General features: G+C 43.5%; 1 protein-coding gene across 1 annotated transcript in view; it reads right to left on the bottom strand.

Annotated features, from left to right (window-relative positions):
• Positions 1-14064, bottom strand: part of Spag17 (sperm associated antigen 17) — a 237311-nt gene that overhangs the window by 187221 nt on the left and 36026 nt on the right. Inside the window, exons 2-3 of the mRNA XM_050157515.1 lie at positions 9568-9708; positions 8877-8963 (exon numbers count right to left, since the gene is read on the bottom strand). Of these exons, the coding sequence (XP_050013472.1) occupies positions 8877-8963; positions 9568-9708 (228 nt within the window). The remainder of the gene's footprint in view (positions 1-8876; positions 8964-9567; positions 9709-14064) is intronic.

Below are 14064 nucleotides of genomic sequence, written 5' to 3'. Positions count from 1 at the left end.
GGCCAAAGCTGTGTACCACCTGCGCTACCAACCTGTTACCTTTGTTTCAGGCGAGTGTAAATCAAGTCTTAAAAACCAATGTAGCTAGGGTCTAGGCTACAAGGTTGAAAAAAAATGATTGCAAGTTGGTAGCCCTGTTTGATTTATTGAACATTTTATGTGCATGTGCGTGCGTGGGTATGTGTGCAGAGGCTTGTACCCATGCACATATGTAGAGGCCAGAAGAGAATGTGAGGCATCCTGTTCTATAACTGCACCGTATTCCGTTAGCCAGGGTCTCTAACTGAACCTGGAGCTAGGCTGACTGCTGTTAGGTACCAACATTCCTGCCGTCTTTTCCCTTCCACAGTTCTGGAGTTAGAGGTGCATATGGGGCTATGTCTGGCTTTTTACATGAAGGCTGGGGATTTGAACTCAGGTCCTCATGCTTGTGCACCAAGTGCTCTTATCCGGGGAACCCGGTGTAAGTGTTTAATTTTATGTTTGATGTACATTAAAATCATGAATATTTAACGGGATCAAAAACATTTTGACCTCCAAAACCCAAAATGATCTTTCTAGAAATGAATGAATAAACTAAATTTTTTTTGAATGAATGCGACCTGCCTTCTGCTCTGTACAGGGCAAGCCCTGGGCTCCTGGGAAAACTGATGGGTGTTTTCATTGGTGGCTGAAGGAATGATGTACATTTCCTGGGTTTTCACTTCTCCATTGGCATCATGTTCTGCCTGGTCCACATTGTGACACAGAGTGACTGTTCAGATTTGCAGCGGCCAAAGAAGCTGCTCGCATAACATTATGTTCACCCACAGTTATACCTTACGTGGTGTAATGAGTATGCTTGTGTATAAGTCATCATCTTAGCTGTGAAGATTAGAATAATGGGATAGTAGGGCTGCTTTCGACCATCAACATACCGTGAGTCTCCTCTTACTTCATTTGTGGCTGGCCTGCCTTGCAGTGCTCACATTCAACTCTGTGGGAAGCCTGTTAGTAATCTGGGCCCCTGCCTATGTTCATAGCATCACTACCCACAATGGCCTAGAGGCAGAAGCAACCTAAGTGTTTGTCAGTGGCTGGCTGAATGGGCAACCAAGTGTGGAACAAACAGATAATGGAATAATTTCATCCTTAACAAGGTACGGCACTGTTTATACGATTACTATATACTAATAAAAATAATGACAACAATGAATCTCTTAAAAAACAAACAATTAACTAGGACTAAAGGTGGACAAATGTGTCTGACTTCACTTCCACAGGCTTGCCCAAATCCGCAGACACAGAAGGTAGCCCAATGGTTAGCAGAGGCCCCAGAGGGGGCCTGGACTGTCTTGGGTGATGCCATTTACCGATTATAGCGTTTCTGCTCTTTAAGATGGAGATGTACTTCACATCACCGAGTGTATATTTAACAGGACTGGGCTGTCAATTTAGATATGGTTTGGATGAGAAACTTTATGTTATACATTTTTACCATATCTTTTTTTTTTTTAAAGGTGTATGGTTGCATTTCTCGTACTTCCATGGCCCCTATACTACAAAATTTTGGAATTTGCTTTGACTTAGAATAGAAACTGTTTTAGAATGATTTGCTAGCTTTCATGAACACTTATTCTGTGACAGGTAAAAAGAATTCTCTATTCACTGTCTCATTTAATCACGGTGACAGCCTTAGAAGGCTGATATTCTTAGTCATAGGCTTTATAAAGGGAAAGTCCAGGTTCAGCTAAGGTGACAGGTCTGGAAAGTCACGGGGACAAGACTGACCCCAGGTGGCCTGACTTGATCGGTGCATCTTGCCAGTGAGTCTAAGTCTCACCAAGTAAGAAATGGAGGCTAAGGCTCTCTTCAAACATGGCTCTCTCGTATTTCAGACAGAGCCCTGGCCTTCCACGCTTTCACCTGAGTTGGATGTGATTTGCATCATGAATAACCATACAAATATTAACTACAGAAATGAAAGATTTCTGTTGCCCCAAACATTTTGGGCAAAAGGATCCATCAAACTAGCCACCAAAATGCAGCTAAAACTATCATGTACCGTGTATTTGCCTTGAGCCAAAGAAGAATTAAAAAAAAAAAAATCAGAGTGCTGAGAGATTTAAGCCTTAATTCTAACTAAATGTCATTCCTTGTATGTATGACATTGTTAATACACAACTGTTTTCAGAATTTAAACTGTTTTCTGTCACATGCGATACAAGTAAAAAAAAAGATAGGGTTCTTTGAAGTCAGCAAATTACCCAAATTATGTGGCCATTCATTTACCTTTATTCCCCCACTGTAAGCATCCTGGAGCAGGTAGAAGACAGAATTAGGACCTAACCAATGCACACAGACTTGGGGTGGACGAAATGCTGGATAAATAAATGGTAAGTGACATTGTCGCTATTGAAGAATGTGGATAATTCAGTCTCATGAATTACAGACATAAAGCTGTCTTTCTGACTTCTTCCACAGCATCCATCAGATGGTTGCTAGGGCTACACAGCCCAGTGACTAGAGGATCACACGTGACCAGCGGAGCACACATGACCAGCTGAATGCTGCCCCATCTTGTAGCTGATCCTCTGCTGACATTTAGAAATATTGACTGGATTCCTATCTTGACCGCTCTCCAAATATCATGGCCAGTCAACCCAGCCTCTGGGTGGAGTAGGATTCCTACAGCTGAATCCAAGGCTTCTTGGCACTAACATGTCTACCTCCTGCCTGTGGACTGAGAATTGTCTGCCATGTGGGTGTGGTCAGTTGTTTGTGCCCCCAGGGTAGAGGAGAGCTGGCCAGCAACTGGAGTTTTGGTGGATGTCTTTGCTCGAGTGGCGTTTTTCTCTGAAGATAGACCTACAGGTCTCCCATTTGGGAGGCAAACATGTTTGAACTTCAGGAACTTATTCCTAAGGCAGTGGAGCTCTGACCATCTATAGCTTCCTGCCTAGCTCAGACCTGACTTTCTCTGCTGAGCCTCCTTCAGTGTACAGGGCCCAAATCCTCAAGACATTTGAGAGTTCTCTTTCTCAACTTGATAAAGTTCACTTGGCTGCAGTTCTTCATAAGCTCCTACTGTGTGAGCCTTTCTAGCACACACTCCCTTCCTCCTCATCTTCCCTTTTTTGAGTGGATGATGGGCCCAAGCCCAGATTTTGATACAATAACTCTTGGATTGTTTTTTATAGTCCCAAAGTGGTACTTCTTTGTTACAGCTCAATATTCCTAAATTTTGTTCCAAGTCTCATTATTTTACATTTATAAATATCAAGTTGGATTAATTGGTTCCAGCTCTCAAAATGTTTCTACCCAGAGGTGATTTTCTGTTATTTTCACAGTGGTTTTTGAGCCCCAGGCCTCAAGTCTATACACGGGCCATATTCTCTAGGTATCTTTGGGAGGCTGATGTGGGACAGAAAAGATGTGCAGAGTCTGGCCCCGCTGTATCTTTTGAAGGCTGTACTGGCCATATAATCGCTTCAAAGCATTTCAACAAGTTCCTAGGACATGACCTTTCCTTTTGGAGAAACAGGCGGGCCAGGAGCTCCATAATCGAGCCGTGCTGTCCGAGGCACCCTTCCACGCCACCTCTTGCAGCGGTTTTTAATACTTTCCCTACACGTGAAGTTAGACTAACTGGCCTGTAATTTCCTGGTGTGTCCCTGAGCTCCATGAAATAACGGCATTAGCTTGGCTACTTTCCAGTTCTTCCAGAATGTTTTTGTTTTGCTTCGAAACTCAGGCCTGAAAAGGCTGGGGAACGCTCCTCGCCTCCCCTTTGTTTCTTCCATGACATACTGCTCCTTCTGGTCTCAGAACAGCTGCCATTTTAATAACGTCGAATCTCTTAAATGTTTTCATGCATTATTTGTTCCTACGCCTGAAGCTTGAGCTCTCTACTTTTCATTTTGACAAGGACCAACCCCCCCTTCCAAACTAAAGGCTTGCAACTTTACCGCGTGAACTGTTCATCTGAAGCACCGTTTAAGGAATGACTTTCACCCTAGGAATTCAGAACATAGCAGCCTACTGAACTATAACAAAAATCTTCGTTCTTGTGAATGACTGAATTCTTGATGGGGAAGACATGAGAAATATGTCCACACACCCAGCAGCTAAGAATCAAAGCCACAGGCGGAGCTAATCAATCAGGACATACTAGCCCAGCCCACTAACAGGGTCTTAAAAATAGGCAGAGTAAGATCGGAAGATAGAACGTTTGTATTTCTTACCTTCTTCTTATATTTATTTATTTATTTATTTGTGTGTGTGTGTGTGTGTCCCATATGTGTGCCAAGTGACTGCAGGGGCCAGAAGAAGGCGTCAGATCCCTTGGAGCTGGAGTGGTTATGAGCTGCATGACACGTGGGTGACATGTGCCGGCAACTCAGCTCCTCCGGAGAGCACCAAGCAGTCGTAACCTCTGAGCCACCTCTCCGGCCTGCCCATGTCTTAGACAGCATTTGGTCTAATAGTTTCTGAAACTAATACCAGCATCTCTTTCAAGTTATAACAGAAAAACCCATAAAAATACTTTCATTAAGAATACCCTAATTGTGCCTTAATCACAGCACTTGAGGGGCAGAGGCAGGTGGATCTCTGTGAGTTCAAGGCCAGCCTGGTCTACAGAGTATGTTCAAGGACAGCCATGGCTATATAGAGAAACCCTTTCCAAAAAAAAAAAAAAAAAAACAAAACCTGAAACCAAACATATAAACAAACAAAAATCCATAATTATTAAAAGGTAAAATTTTACTGAGATGAGGCAAATTAATATTAATTTGTAGGCACAAAATTGTAGGACATCATATAGTCTTTATGATTATCCCTGTTTTTTTTATTGTATAGAAATTGAAAATCAAATCACCCAATAGGGTATACATTCCTTTGGTTTTTCTTTTAAATAGAAAATTTTGTTTTAGTGAATCCTTTACTTTTTTTTTTCATAAGGGCCTAATATGTCTTTTCAAAGGAAACCTTAGATAATCATTCCACCCTCAACCCACATGTCCCTGGAAACTCACGTCCAGCTGGGCAGGAGAGGTGGCTGCCATTAGCACGGCGTGGAACCTGATATGGCTAAGATGGACAACTCCGAGTTCAAGCACACTATAGAGATAACCACTGCTTCACCCCAGCTTTGCCTTCCTCATTTTTCAGTTCCCATGTCAAGTCTGAAATTTGTACATCTGTCTTAAGATGTTCACTTCCTGTGCATCAGGTTTCAATGCACGAGAATCTTTAGACTTAAGGCACAGAGATTCTAGCTGGTTCTGAATGACTGGCAATAGTATCCTTTTAGTTTATAGTCAGGACTTGGTACATACACAAAGGAAGAAGTCATATAATCCACATGGGTCCTAAAGCATGGGAGCACATAAGAAGCACATAAGAGGACCTGGACATGGACGTTGAGTAAACACAAGTTCAGTCGGAATCTAAAACATACACTTCCTCAGTGTCTCTCTCTCTCCTCTCAATCCCTCCCTCTCTTCCTTTCTTATGTGTGTGGGTGTTTTGCCTGCATGTGTATTTGTGCACCATGAATGTGCCTGGTTCCCACGGAGGTCAGATGAGGTTAGCATATGCCTTGGAAGTGGAGTTACAGATAGTTGTGAGCAGCTGTGTGGGTCCTGGGGATCAGACCCAGCTTCCCTAACCCAGGATTTATCCTTTCCTATCTAGTGTTTATTGTACTATGGAACTACAGATTTACTGCACTTCCTTCAAGACGTTTCCTGTGTCACTGAGACTTTTCCTGTGTTCACTGAGAGTTCTCCCGTGTCCACTGTTACTTCTCCCATGTCACTGAGACTTCTCTGGCGTTCACTGAGAGTTCTCCCATGTCCACTGTGACTTCTCCCATGTTCACAGAGATCCCTCTAATTCCCACGTCTCTGTTTCATCTGCTCTCTTTTTCTAACCCCCCTTTCTATATTTGGATACCAGAATGATGTAGAAGGGTCTTCTACCCTCCCAAGTTAGACATCACTGAGACTAATGAAAGAGCACAGAGTTGATGGGAAAATGGGAAAACTTGAAGCTCTGTATTTACCTGCAAATGAACAAAGGACCTGTAGCATTGCCTCTGGGGAATTAACATTAGCAGACATCTAAGCACGGTTTCAAAGAACTACGGTTTATAAATAAGGCCGCTCTTGTATACAGTATCATTGCTAGATGAAATTCTAAAGTTTCAAGGGAAATTACACAATTTCAAATGAGTTCTCTGTGTATACAACACCAACCCATTCAAACGAAACCCTGAGCAAATCTCTCAGGCATGTGGACCTTGCTATCCCAGACATTTCAAGTCTCCACTGAAGAGACATAAGGTGGCTCTGAGCCAGTTTTGCTGCTCAAGGATAAACTTCACTGTAGTGAGGTGTCACTTTAACTGGTGGCTTTCTAAGCAACCACAAGTTGAGAAACCGGGAAGCCAAACAGGTTAATTCTGCTTAATAAAGCAAAAAAGACTAGGCTCTGGTTTAAGGTCAACAAGGGTGCCCTACAAGTAGACAAGTAGTAGTAGTCAATCGTGTTGACTGTCTTTATGGTATTCTTGAACCTTTAATCGAAAATGGGGATCTGATGTGGGACAATGGTCTGTATTCTGTCAATTATATTTTAAATAAACTCTGATTGGTCAGTAGCCAGGCAGGAAGTATAGGCGGGCAACCAGACAGGAAGTAGAGGTAGGTCAATGAGAATAGGAGAATTCTGGGAAGAAGGAAGTCCTGTCTGCAGTCCTGACCCAGCCACAGAAGAAGCAAGATGTGACTGCTGAATAAGGTACCGAGCCATGTGGCTAACATAGAGAAGAATAATGGGCTAATAAGTCATAAGAGTTAATAAGAAGCCTGAGCTAATGGGCCAATCAGTTATAACTAATGTAGACCTCTGGGTGGTTTCTTTGGGACATAACGACTGTGGCAACTGGGCAGGACAGAAAACTCAGTCAACAAATGGCCCCCAACCCCGACAACAGAGATTTAAAAGGAAACGAGACTCGTGAACTCCCCCAAGGTCAAGCAACTTTGTTATCTACTATTCCTTTTCCCAGTGGCCAAGTTTTCTTGAAAGAGAAAAATGTAAGACTTCCTAATTACACTCCTAAAGAGTTTGTCTACGGAGGTTTCCTACTTGCTATGGGCCACGCAAGCAGAAACAGACTCATGGAGCAAGTGATCCGTGTGGCTCCAAAATCCAGAGGCTCCAGAAGACTCTGGCTCCTGAGCCTCTTCCATGGCCACTCCTCCCAACTACCTGGATCCTCCCCACAGGCATAACTAATATCACTTTGATTCCCAGTGGAGGAGGCATCAGGTGAGGGAGTCAGTGGGGGAGGGCCTGAGACTGGAAATGCAGATACACGCTTTTCTTCAGATGTGCCCCGTCTTAGGCTAGGGCTGACCAGGAGCCCGCACTTGCTTCATGTTCTTTATCATTCGTGCTCCAGTGATTGATGGTAATGGATTTCTGGTGCCTCCGAGGCCCGATCTCCGCGGTGCCCCACCCTGTCTTCCTCTTTCCTTCTGGAACCATTCAGAAAAGCAAGTGTGGGAGGCTTATTGCCCAGATGCTCCAGTGGAAGAATGTGGGGGAGCCAGATGTGAGAGGGACCTCCCCTGAGTGGAGAATATGCAACCGAGAGTCCCAGCACATGTTGGAGCGGGCTGGCTTGCTAGCGAAACTCTGGATTTGTAGCATGGTGCTAGCCCACATCCAAGTCAAAATGCCTGTCCAGATTAAACGTCAAAACTGCCCTGTTATCATCTCTGTGCTTTACTGAGTATCTTTGAAGAAGAAAGAATCCTTTGGGGGGGAGGGCCTAATTGATCCCAGGCCTGATACTTGGACATGGATTTCCATGACCACTTCAGAAGAAAAAAATTCCGCTATTTTAAATCCAGGTATCACATAATGTTTCAAATGGTGTGCACACATTCAGAACATCGTAAGAAAGGATAGGAGGGAGGTATGTAATTTGGCTGTGCTTGCAGATTGAGTGTGCCAAAACATTGAAAGCGGTATAGCAAGAATTAATGCCAAAATATTTGCAGTTCTGTCAACTATCCATAACTACAAGGAAACTGGCTCAGACACTACTCAGGCCATACTAAAGAGGTCATGATGGAATCACCTAAGACCTGGGACACATAAAACGTTCACTCGTCTCCAACTGCAAACATGCTTGTCTCTGAAAGATTCTCACATCTTCATGATTTAGGTCTGCCTAGCCATAAAACCGTGCCTAAAAACTGTAGGTGATATTGCAATTGGCTACTGAACTTTTGTATCTCTTGCAAGCCCTAAGGAAGATATTAACGAGGCAGGGTGAGAAGAGACCCTTCCTCACCGAGCCTGAGTTGCCAGCCCTTGGCACAGGAATTATGTATCAAGCAGGCTTTGGTGTCAAGCAGCTGCTAGCTAATGGAATGTGCCACTAATCTGAGGAATATCACAAGTTTTACTTTGATTAGAGTAAGATGTAAAATGTGTACAAGATTCGCTAGCTGATGGAAAATTATTCCCGTTGTGGCTCTTTCTTGTTTCTTTCAAGCACTTACCACTAACAATGGCTCTCTTAAATACTGTCACACATTCAATAATTGTCATGGAAGGAAGGGTGCAGCCCAATGGTTTGGTTTATAACTGCTCTTGATTTGTGCTTTTTTTAAATTGGAACAATGATACCGCAAATAATCCAGTTAAGTTTACTCTAAAAGGCACGTGTATATGTGTGTCTCCACTAGAAGGAGCAGACATATCCAAAGGAGAGTGGAAATTGACTTTAAGATTGAATTAAAAACTTTAGAAGCATCATACTGCCTGCTTTATTTCTAAAGGTTATAAAAATCTCTTTGACAGACCTGGTCACTCACCTCATAATATAACGGTAAATTGCTGCTCGCGGTTTTTTTCCCCTTTTTAGCTGAGGCAGTTCCAACAAGTGCCTGTATTTGGTTGATCTGTAAGACAGTTGAGTTAACTTATCATGAAAGAAAGACTGGCTCAGGGAACATACAGATCGGTGAAACTTTCAAATATCTCAGGGATTCAAATTAAGCCATCAGGCAACTTAGAAGGTAACAGTCATCACGTGGATGTCATATTTGTAAACTCTAGGCAGGCTGCTGTTACCTGCAGGGCCTATGCCCCCTGACAGCCCTTCTTTATGGCCTCATAGCCTCTGACTTGAACCAGCTATGTTCTCTATAGACTTCACTTTCCAATGAGTCATGTGCTTCCCCTATTTATCATCATTTCCCCCTCTTTTATTGTTATCTAACCTTATAGTAAATAATCCCTCAGAGATCTCAGCACCCTGCCTGGAATGGTTGCAGAAATCCTTGCCGATGGAATGAAGTTTGAATGGACTACATGCATGAAAGGTTAGTTCTTTCAGATTAAATGTTTTAAATTGTTTGCAGAATGTAAGTGTGTATTTAAAGTCATCCACCATAAATAACGAAGCAGTTCAACACGTGATCATCTTTGCCTCCTCTAAAATTTCATTCCACAACTTTAAGAAAGAATGACTTTGGAGGTGGTGAGGCAGGAAGAGACTGGTACCTGCTGGAGAATATCTTGCCACGACACTATACTGAAGAGTTTACGCTGAGGGACTTGGACAGCCATTTCTAGAGCACGAACAAGAAGATCATCTTCAATCCGGTTCCCAACCACGAAAGCGATGGAGGCCTTCCAATCGTTCTGTTACAAGAGTGGACAGAATTAAATGCTAAGCGTTCTTCACTGGGTCAAAGGCTCCCACTGAAAATCACAGTTTTCTTGTAAATCTTACTTTAAGGACACGGTGGACCTTGAAGTACATGCGCAGTTTTGACAAAAGTAGCCACAAGGCGGCAGTATTGTGCCAAATTTCATGTGACTTGACTAAAACCAATTTTCTTGAGAAACCAGAAAAACCATTTCTGAAGGTAGATAAATTCCAGTAAAATGCTGTCCCCTCTGCATGCCCCAAAACGTTGGTGTTTGCAATCAATCTATCATTCCCGTGCCACAAGAGTACATTAAAATGCAGTCTCAAAGCAGTAATCATTGTTTCATTTCCTGGTCCTTTCTCTAGACAGTGACTTGAAATAGTGCTAGGTTCATAGAAGAAATCCGAGCAATAATTGCTAACTGTTGGGTGACACTGAGTGAGTTTGTAGTGGGAACCAGGACACACCTTCTCCTCTCCCTGTAAACAAGACCATGACTGCTGATTCACAGAGGGATTCTTTCCATGGCTAGGAAAAAGGCTTGGACATACAATTTTGATTCAAACAATTTAAAGAAACAAATTGCTAAAGACAGGGATTTCATCCCGCAATCCCTTTCTCTCCGTTTCCTACCATTTCTATTGGCAAAGGCAATTCTCAGGCAGACTGAGAAACTTCATGCGTTTCCCCCACCCCTCAGACCTCCTGGTGTTTGAAAGGGGGTTGATTTCTGCTTCTGAACAAATTGGTCTCATGGGGAGGTAAGACAAGTGTATGACAAAGACATCAGGGAGCAGAGAAGATTATTAGGGGAGGGGACCCCAGGCACATGACGTCACTAGGTCTCAGGGGCCTCATGCATGATAAGAGAGTTAGGCATGGCAGTATCTAAGCCCTTCACTGGCTCAGCAGTTCCCAACTGTGGGCCAGGAGCCTTTTGGGGGTCGAACGACTCTTTCACAGGGGTCACCCAAGACTGTCATAAATATCAGATATTTACATTATGATTCATAACAGCAGCAAAAATTACTGTTATGAAGTAGCAGCAAAAATAATTTTATGGCTTGGGGTCACCACAGCATGAGGAGGTGAATGAAAGGGTCAGTCACAGCATTAGGAAGGTTGAAAACCATTCGCTCTAGCTACTTCTGGGAAACCAACATCTGTGGAGTAAAACCTGCTCTTGGTGGATGCCAAGACAATGTCTAAGGAGACTGGAAAACTTCATGCAGGTTTTTTTGTGAAACGTGCAGTTTTGTGTGGCTCTCTCTGGACTCTGTTCACAGCCAGGCTGACAGGGTTAGAATCAGAGTCTAGGTGTGAGGAGAGGCAGGGTCCCTTCTTTCTCACCAACAAACAGCGTTTTCCATGGGAACTTACTACATGACAAGATCCACCCAGTGTCCAGCGCCATCAGGAAAACAAAACCACATGTGAGACCATAAAAACGTGTGCATTACTTATAGAGAATGTGCTAGGTTTGCACGCATGCAGACAGGCGTGACTTTTTTTTTTTTAAATTCTGTTACTGAGTTTAAAACATTTGTGGATGCTAATTTGATGTAGAAAGAGAGAGCATTTAATTTTTTTGTTTAATGGTCTGGTCCTAAAAATTAAGCATGGTACTTTAACAAATTGTTTAGGAAAGAATTCCATTGCCACTAACGGAGTTTCCTTGCACTGGATAACATCCCTACCCCTGTCCCATCAAAGCCACATCTGTAGTGAGAGCTGCAGGGGAAAGCCCCTTTCGCTCTCACAGAACAGTACCCACCTTTCCTGGACAGGGTATGTGCTAAAGTTCCGACACCAGAAACAACTGCTTCCTTCTCTCTCTCTCTCTCTCTCTCTCTCTCTCTCTCTCTCTCTCTCTCTTTTCACTGCAAGTTTCTTTGCTGATATTTGAAAGCCAATGGTGACAAAATCTTGTCACGCAGCTTTTTAAAGACAGTTCCAAGGGGGTATTGTCACCGGCTACCTACCCATTAGGATCCCGTGTCAAAGACAGATGTGGGGCATTCCAGACATGAAGAAAGAGGGGAAGAGGAGGAAGGAACTAACAATCACTGTGGATCTCCCATGTGCCAGGCACATGTTGCCCCTCCGAACCCCTGCGTGACGCCGTGAAATGGGCACGCCGGTACACTGCAGATGGAAAGACAGGTCCAGGAGTTTAATGTTGTGTTTAAGATCATTGTGGCAGAAACCCATGGGGACTGTGCAGAAAGCTGGCAAATCTGTGATTATTTCAGGACAGTTCTGAGGGCAGGTCACCAGAGCCCGAATGACACTTGACATCTGTCACGTGCTACTAATTGATGAAGATTTACATTCCTTGTAAAAGTGCATGGGGCCTTCAGAAATAGCTTCCATCCAACCCCCAAAACATTGTGAATCACATTTTAAAAAATGGTATTTTACAGAGAGGATGAGCGGTTAAGGCCATCTCCCAAGTTTCCCTCTCTAGACGCCCATGGCTCTGTTTTCTTTGCTCTAGAATGTTCTAAAAAGAAACAAACGAGTCTATTTTTTTCAATCCATGGTCCTGTATGTCAAAACGTGTGATATATTCCTGATGTCACGTTGAGACAGCTCTTGGAAGCTAGATCAGGAACCTTCCTCTCATTTAACAGCATCTAAAAGGTCCAGCTGTGGCCTGGTTTTCACCCACACACTGGTCCTTAAAGCTGCTTCTAAATTGGGTCTGCTTTCTAGAGTAAAATCCAAAAAGGATGTTGTTAGGGCTGCAAGTTCTCATCTAATCATATGCCCAGGGCCCCCGGAAACGTGAGACAGTGGTCACTTTCGGGGGGGGCGGGGCGTGTGCCTGACGGGACAGCTGCACCAACTGCTGGCTGCAGCAGGGGGCAGCGGGACGCTGGGAAATACACACCACTGGATGAGAGAGGGTGGAGGGCACCTAAATGAATGAGGCTCTATTAGCTCTCCAGGAAAACTGCAGGTTCCAGATTTTTACCATCAACAACTTGTTTAGAAATAGGATGTTTTCTTAGAAAAAAAAAACAGACAAAAATTGGATTTGGTAAAATACTGTCAAAAACAACCAAACAAAACCCCCCTAAACAAACAAAACAACAATAAACCTTCTCCATATATATCCCATTTCAACATACAGTTAAACAGAGTCCTTAAATTTAATCTCACAGGGAAGCCAGAGGAATTTAGCTTAGTGAGACTGAACACTGACCGTGGGAGAGGGAGATGGCAGTTCCTTGTCACAACCAAGTGATCATACTTGTGGTAACAGGAGTGTTCCCACCTGTGCTTGAGTTCCGGACAGTTCAGGAACTTTGAGGGCACTCAACAGGAGCTGGGAACTGAATACTGGCTGCTTTAGAGAAAGCAGTGGATAAACTTAATGGCGAGGGAGGAGGCTTTTATTCTAGTGTACTCCAATGCTTTGGACAACAAAGGTGGCTCTCTGCTACCCAGAGACATAAATGACACACAAATATTGCTGAGTCCTGTCCTAGGGAGCTATTGATAAAGTCGGTCAAAGGTGGAAGGGAGTTGTGCATAGACACAATCCATTACCTTCTATTTGCTTAAGCGGTCTTACCTAATTTGAAGCCTGGCAGGAGGGCGTCTCAACCCAAACACTCGCATGTAGTCTCCTAAGGCAAGAAAGCTTTCAGTACACGTAGGGAACCTGGCCAGCTCACAAAGCCTCCAGTCTCGCAGACATGGGGTAGATTTAGAACTATTTTTCTTTCATATATTAAAAATTCTCCAAATTTTACTAGGCATTCCATATTCTAATATGATTATAACAACTCCTTCACTAGCAAGGGGACATAGCCGCTGGACAATGGGGCTCCTGCTGTAGCAGGAGTATCAGCTGATACAGGAAGACAATGGAATGCTGTCTTGGTGGCCTTCCATAGCGCTTCTGGAAGGAGCCTCCTTGGGCTCTACCCAGAGCTGACCAGAGATCCTTCATCAGTAAGAGGCATATAAGTCTTACGTAATATCCATGCAGCATTTAAGAAGTTGGCTTGACTGAGAACCATTTAAGCCCAGCAGAGATGCAAGCCTGCGCTTGGTGTCCATGGACTCAGCTGAAGGAACCCTTTCTTGTCATGTAGATTGACCGCCAAGTGGACAGGCTTTTGGGAATGTCTTTCTCGTGTTAGGTTTTTGCTTTCAGAAGACTTGGCTTTCTGTCAGCAGAGGAGTGTTAGTGTGGGCTTTTGGCCAGGAGAAGAAATATTTTCATTACCTCAGACTGGCTGCTGCAATTGTATCTGTTAAAAAGGAATTTTTTAACTGCAAACTAAGTTGAAAGTAGAGGGTCAATAATAGACACACGTCATATGATAAACAA

This window comes from Alexandromys fortis, unplaced genomic scaffold, assembly GCF_014885135.2.
Source record: "Alexandromys fortis isolate MF-2015 unplaced genomic scaffold, M_Fortis_MF-2015_v1.1 scaffold_78, whole genome shotgun sequence".
Taxonomy (NCBI): domain Eukaryota; kingdom Metazoa; phylum Chordata; class Mammalia; order Rodentia; family Cricetidae; genus Alexandromys; species Alexandromys fortis.
Note: the sequence above shows the minus strand (reverse complement) of the source record. Positions and strands in the feature narration are given on the sequence as shown.